The sequence below is a fragment of the Pseudonaja textilis genome, chromosome 1 (genome assembly GCF_049901715.1).
Source record: "Pseudonaja textilis isolate UNSWEBS1 chromosome 1, rPseTex1.2, whole genome shotgun sequence".
NCBI lineage: Eukaryota > Metazoa > Chordata > Lepidosauria > Squamata > Elapidae > Pseudonaja > Pseudonaja textilis.
Genome location: NC_141990.1, coordinates 230,397,490 through 230,404,568, shown reverse-complemented (window position 1 = coordinate 230,404,568; position 7,079 = coordinate 230,397,490). Strand labels below are relative to the sequence as shown.

At 43.7% G+C, this 7,079-nt stretch overlaps 1 protein-coding gene across 1 annotated transcript in view; it reads left to right on the top strand.

Moving 5' to 3' along the window:
• The first annotated feature begins 3,649 nt into the window (after positions 1 to 3,649).
• The window catches only part of LRP5 (LDL receptor related protein 5), a 124,071-nt gene continuing 120,641 nt past the window's right edge, over positions 3,650 to 7,079 (top strand). The window contains exon 1 of the mRNA XM_026706677.2: positions 3,650 to 4,137. Coding sequence (XP_026562462.1) covers positions 4,041 to 4,137 — 97 coding nt within the window. The 5' untranslated portion in view covers positions 3,650 to 4,040. The remainder of the gene's footprint in view (positions 4,138 to 7,079) is intronic.

Below are 7,079 nucleotides of genomic sequence, written 5' to 3'. Positions count from 1 at the left end.
ATATAAAGGTTCACAAAGTAATTTGCTTGATGTTAGGAACATGTCATCAGAATATAGTAGAAACTCTTGTTCATTGTTTTTTTCATGGACATCGTATTGCTTTCAATACGTGATTCAGTTTCATCCTGAATAAGAAGCATCTAGCAGGTATCTTTTGTCTTACCCTGCTGTTTGTTTATACTATGAAAAAGAAGATTTAAAAAGCACTAGCTCCGCCTTACTTTATCTAGGATATTATATAGAGTATGTATAGAAACTGAAGAATGTAAAAAAAAAAAATCTTAGTAAAGGCCAGACCAAAAAGAAAAATATCATCTTGGGTAGTGCTAATAATGACTTGGTGGGTGCTATAGTAGAAATAGTCCCATAGATGTTAAAAGGAAACCCTCTTCTGAAATCTTCACAATTGTAGACTTTAAGGAGAAAGCTTTCATTTAAAAATGGAGTTATAGAAAGGTCTCACTCAAAAAGAAGCAGCAGATTATTCATCAGGAAGGTTTACCAGGTTGTTATTAGGGGCTGATATTCTGCTGTTGATTATAGACTACTAGATAAAACACGAACTATACTGAGAAAATGTTATCTGGTGTTGCACCATCAGATGGTGCAACTGCAGGGCAGGGCATCTACTACAGGAACTAAGGCCGCTGACCAATTGGATGATGAAATAATTCAGAGAGCTGATTTGTGTGAGGACAAGATTAGGCTCTACAATTCGGTGCTGCAGAAATTTCTAAGGCTAATCTGACAAAACAAATTTGAAAAGAATAGGCTGAATCTCATTTTTCTGCCAGAAGATCCTTGACCACAGCCATCTCCATAGACAAAACAATACATGATGTCCTAAGATAGGATAATAAAATAACTACAGAGTTGGAACTTCTTGTCCAACTCCCCACTCAAGCTGGACTGCCTATACCATTTCAAATAAATGGTTGTCCAGTCTCTTAAAAAAAACTCTAATTATGGAGCACCAATAACTCTTGAAGGCAAGCTATTGCTGTAACCATTAGGAATTTTCTCCTTGGTACCAGGTTGCTTCTCTCCTTGGTTAGTTTCCATCCATTGTTTCTTGTCTTGCCTTACTGGTGCTTTGGAAAATAATTTGATCCCTTCGTCTTGTAGTACAGTAAATTGTGGACACATTACAGGAATGCTGCACTTTCATTAACAAAAATGAAATAGCAACAGGACATTTTAGCATGGGATGTCTGTAGCAGCTTTTTATTCAAAAGGGTAACTATTCCTAATGCTTAAAATTTTAGACTTGGCGAAAGGGGCCTTGTAACACTGAGCACATGCTGATAAACAGAAACCTCAAGGTTGGGATTAATTTATGAATGCTATGGCGAGATGAATGTCCCAACAGCCATGCTGGGTACTACCTCTGTTAAAGAACAACCCAGAAGCTAAAGAGTCTGTGGCTCTTAAGGATGTAAATGCTACTACCGGTAGTCCCTGTTATACCTATGCTTATTGGGACTCAGATCAAACTCAGACCCTTTACTGGCACCCAATTCATTCTGTTTACTGGATGCTAAATCCTAGAAGTAGGCTAAAGTTTGGTGATCGGCTCAACTTGTAAAATGATTACAAATATTGTGAAACAAGCAAACAATTCAAGATTTTCTCTTTATTTTATAGCAAGGCAGGCGTGTTTACATACATTGATAATGGGTACATGCTCCAAGCCCCCCTTCCCAACTTTATACCTTTTACAAACATTTGACCCTACTTTCTACTTCTTATGAGTCTGTATAAAATATACACTTATACTACTGAGAGATGTAATACTAAAAAAATCCTGCAAACTTTAAAACTTGTAAAACTCCCAAATTAATGCAAAATACATTTTATCACAACAGTTAAAAACAGAAGGTTTAGGGCCACAGAGTCATTCTTTCCCAAGTACTTTGCCTGGGAACCAGTTTGCTGTATCATTTTCCACCCAATATATTTAATTCTTAAGAGAGAAATAAGAAATACCCTTTTGTTCTATTTGACTAAGGAAGATGCACAACTTCTCAGGTCACAAATGGACAATGTCATTCCCTGGCCCCCTGGGACTTTTATGTCCCACATGGAATCCTAAGGACTTATGCATTTAGCTCACTATAAAAGTTACAAACTGTAGAGAAGTATGAAGTTGATACATTTCAGTAGGGCCATAAACAACAGATCTAAAATATTTATAACACAATAAGCCAGCTCACATGTAATCGTTTTCAATTGGACCAAAGCTGAAATAAGCATTCTTGTTTAAATAGATTATGCAAATGCCAGTCTGGCTTTAGGCCATGTGTCTAGCCATTAAATCTATGGCCTAGTGTAGCCTACTTTCAGGTTTTGACAGGAGTAGATTGACAGAACCTGGGCCCTCTTAAAGAATGTGTCTGCTTCGACATCCTTTGGAAACAGAGAGTGGGTTATTGGATTGGTTCAGGGTACTAGGAAAATGCTTTTATTTGAAATATAGTGGTGTGGATTATTTTTGTTCCAAAACTGTCAATGCATAAATAACTCTGAAAATCAGTCAATAGCAGTACAGTATCACTCCACAAATACCTAGGTGGAGTGTCACAATATAGTGGACCAGTGAGCATATTTAGGGCTTTGAGAATGCCATCATACTGTGCCATTATGGACCCAGACAGTTGCATTAGGAATATACTTGCACCCAAGGCAAATGGATGAGATTGGTACCCACCATTCTCTGCAATTGATCTAATTTTTAGGAAGCAAACGAATTTAAAACAAAGGCCTGGGTTGTTTCTAACTCTCCCCTTGTTTAAAATATAGGATCTTTTGTATGTTCCCCTTCAGAAGTTTGCCTTATTTTTTAAAGAAACCACACACACACCCGCACACAGCTGGCACTTTGCAGCATACCTGCTTCCTATGATTTTATTCCTAATTAGAAGAACCTAAAAATAAGTCAGATGCAGCAGAGGGCTTTGTGGCACCAAGGGTGGTGTCTGTGGCATACTGCCTACCCCTACAGTGGCAAAGGTGTTTAAAATGCAAAGCATTTTTGTCAGTGAGCCCTGTGCCATATGTGCTGGGCTAGAGCCACCTTGGGCCTGCCAAGGGTTAGACAGGTGCAGGCTTCCCAGGAACAAAATGGAGCGATGGCCCCAATCACCATCTTCCTGCCTGGCAGCTTCCCAAGATTCAAAACTCCTGCCAGCAGAAAGGTGGCCATCACGACAGCCTTTTGTCCCTCAAGTTCCTCAACCCACGCCTAAATAACGTGGTTGGTGGATAGTTGAGCGTCGGCCTTACCGGTGACCCACTGAGGCTGTCGAGCCCGCTCGGGAAGCAGTCGGTCACCTTACTAGCCCGGCTAGCCCTGTGGACGATACCTAGTTTGGGTAACGAAACGTGTGTGCAAGAAGACACGCAAACTCAGAGAGCACCAAGGAGCCCTAACTTTCCGCCCCCCGCCGCAGTCTCCTTAAACGGGGCTCCTCGGAAAAGGGGTTTCCATGGGGGTTGTTGACTCTATCGAAAGGAACGGGATTCAGAAAAAAAAACTTCTGCTAGCAAACGCGTGCGAGAAACCTGGCCTGCTTAAGACTGCCCCCCTTCCCTTGAAGAGGGAAGCGGTTCGTGGGCACCTTGGCTCCCACCCCCCGCCCGCCCCGGCTGCTCCTCCTTTCTAGGGGAGGTGACTTGTTGAATTTAAAACCTGAAGGGCGAACTTCACACCTGGCGCTCTTTCCTCAAGCAGGCGCGCCGGCACAGGCGGGGAGACCGCGGCATCTGGAGCCGCGCGGGTGTCCCACGCCGGGAAAGAGGCGGAGCGCCCCCTCGTTGGCTTCCGTTCCGCTCCTCCTCGCCTTGGATTTGCAGCGGGAGGCTCCCCTTCTCTCTCTCTCTCTCTCTCATTCCCAGAGCAACAGCACCGACGAGGACGACGACGACGAGGAGGAGGAGGCGGCTCCGGGGAGCGCCCGCCTCCTTCGCTGCCGAGCGCGGTGCACACGGGGCATGGAGCCTGCCTGAGCCAGTCCGCGGGGCAGCTGCTGCTGCAGCACAACATGGAGGCGGCAGCGCCGCCACCGCCGCCGCCGCTGCTTTTGGTCCTGTTCCTGCTCGCCGCCTCGCTACTTCGGTGCAACTTGGGGTCTGTGGCGGGTACGTTTCTGGAGCCGCCTCTCCACCACCCCCCTCCCACCCCCTCGCCGGCTGTTCCGATCCCGCGCTTCGGGAAGAGGGACCCCTTTTGTTGTGGGGATGGAAAAGTTCTTTGCAACTCGGGAAGGGGAGCGGAGGAGGCGTGCGAGCGGGCGGGCGGTGGGGGCGCCAGGGCGAGCCGAGTGGGCGGCGGGGAAGCGCTGTGCCTGGGAGGGAGGGAGCGTGCGTGGCGGCGGGAAGAGGGGCGCAAGGCTGCGGGTGGAATGGCTTTAGCCCTGGCGAGGAAAGCTTCGGCCGCCTCCTCTAGGAGAGGGGAAGGACGGCCGTACTGCATGTCAGGCTAGGAGAAAGGGAGACCCGATCGGGCAGGGGGGGAAACAAAAAAACAGGCAGGAAGCCCCTTGGTTGCTTCTCCTCCAAAGCGCAAGTTCTGAACTAAAAGCGGAGGGCGTTTCCGTGCCTCGGTCAACGTAGTATTTCGGGGAGCCTGCCTCCCTCCCCCGCCAAGGAAAAAAAAAGCATTCCTTCGGCCTTTTTGCGTGACGGGGCTCTCGAGTTCAGCCTGTGCCTCGAGAGCGAGACAAAAGTTTTACTTTCCTAGCGCTTTGCGGCCCTGGGCCGCGGAGATTTCCCAGGCGCTCGGAGGCGCGGGTGTCGATCCCGGGCTGAATCAAAACTTTTTCGGCTTTGGCGGAGGGGTGTTGGGACAAGAGCAGATCTAATTTCCTTTTATTTTAATACTTGTAACCTAGGGGAGTTGGGCGGGGGGGCGGGGAGAAGAAGCGGGAGGAAGGAAGAGAGACTTGCCTGACTTGTGAAACGTAACACTTTGGCAAAACGGACTTCTGGGAAGAGTTGGACTGTCTGGGGGTTTACCCAGACGAAACTACAGGGAACATTTGTTCCCTTCCTTGACTAGAGGGAGTGATCAGGCAATCACGTACATTTCCATATGCAGTCGTAGTCATTTTATTCGACTTTTGAAGAAGGAGTTTCTGGCTTGATTTTGCTGAAATGTGCTCCGGTAGTATGTGGCCCGATCTGTTAGATCTTGGATATAAATAAAGAGACAGTCTCCCTCTTTGTTAATACACTTACTCTGTGTGTGTTCTTATTGTGAACGCTTGCACTGATGCAAGAAGTACAGGAAGATTTGAGGATAAGGAATATCAATAGGGATATAGGGTAGTTTTCTTCATTTTGTAGTTGGTATTTCATGTGCTGAGGAATCATACATTTTGTTTTGCATTCCATTTTGTCTATAAAGTCTCTTGTGTTCTTGCAGCAATCCCTAGCACTATCACAAAAGGATTGTTATAGTTTGTCACATAGTCAGCCAGATGTTTAGACTGGATTTGGCATTTTTAATCCATCTTTCAAATTGTACCCAAGACCTGGAATAGGGAGATGTTCCACTGTCTAAAAAGTTATTTGTTCACAAACAACTTGCTGCCAGTTCTTTATCTAATGTTAGCTTTTATAAGCATCAAATCCTTCTCAAGAACCTAGGGTGTTGTAATGTATCAACAAATCAAGCAGTGTGACCTTTTACAATTCGTGGATGGAATTTTTTATAATGTGCAGATACTCTTTAAGTACTATCTAAGATTTTTTGGTATGGCAGCCTGTGTGCCAATAACCACTACAGTCATCACAGCTACTTTGTGCCATAATTTTCCAATTTTGATTTTTTGATCTTGGTGCTTTGTGATATTCTCCCTATTCTTTGTCTTCTATTCTGCTATCTCCTCTTATTATTGCCACATCAGTTGTCCACATTTTCTTTTCGACCACAGTTAAATCTGGTGTAGTTATGACTGAAGACTTTCTCAGTTTGTATTCAGAAATCCCACAATATTTTAACATGTTCATTCTTGAGCACCAATGCTTTATTACTGGTACATATTTTTTTTTTACAGATGTTCTTCTAGTGAATAGTTAAAGTGACTGTGTTACATTGTTTATATTCAGTTTGTGCAATCTTCTTGCATGAGCTTGAGTATATGATCTACTATTCTTTGCATAACCTGCACTTTAAATAATTCGCTTTCCCCCCTCCCAATTCTGGACTTGATTGCATCAGTTCAAATACGTTGCTCTCAAGCAACCAAAATCAACCCTTCGGTTTCTTTTTTTTAATGTTTCAGTTGTGAGCCATGGTTTTATCTTTATCCTCTTTCCCCTTGCTCTTCCGTAGAAATAGATTGTGACTGTGTCTGTGTGTAAGTCAGCCAACTCCAGTAGATTCTGACAATTATACAGTAATTCAGAGGCTGCTACCAAAAAGGGAGTTAACTGTCTTTTTTGTTTCCCACTTGTACTATTACTTGCAGGGAAAAAAAAATATTTTTATACATAAGAACCTCTCAAACGGCCTAGTATTTGTCTTCAATTTAGCAGTCCTCAGCAAACTGAAGTTTTGACATGCTAATGAATGTTTTAATTGTTGTAATTTGTCAATTAGTTGGAGAAATATACTTGTGGCTAATAGTGCATTCTCTTAAAGTAGTTATTACTGGGATTCCCCCTTTTCTTGAAACCATCTTTACTTATTGCTATTTAAGAGGGGAGCTCTAACCAGTTTTCCCAAAGGCCATTGTGTTTTGTTTGGAGATTTGGCTTGTTTTAGATATACAATAACATCTGTATGCAGCTTTAATTGTAAATAAAAGAAATCCTTCACACACCTGATAATTAGGGGAGAAAAAGGCTCAGTTTTCCAGTAGTGTTTTAAGTTAATTGATCCACCAGTTTTTTCTAGTATTTTTTAAAAAGTGATTATTATGGTTTAAAACGTTAAGTTCAGCTCCTTATCCAGTGGGGAAATCCAAGTGAAAATATCCCAAAGAGATGGTTGTTTAGCCTCTGATTGAATGTGTTCAATGAAGAACACCTCACCACCACTCAACCATCAGAATAATTGATTTGAAACTGCGTTTCTC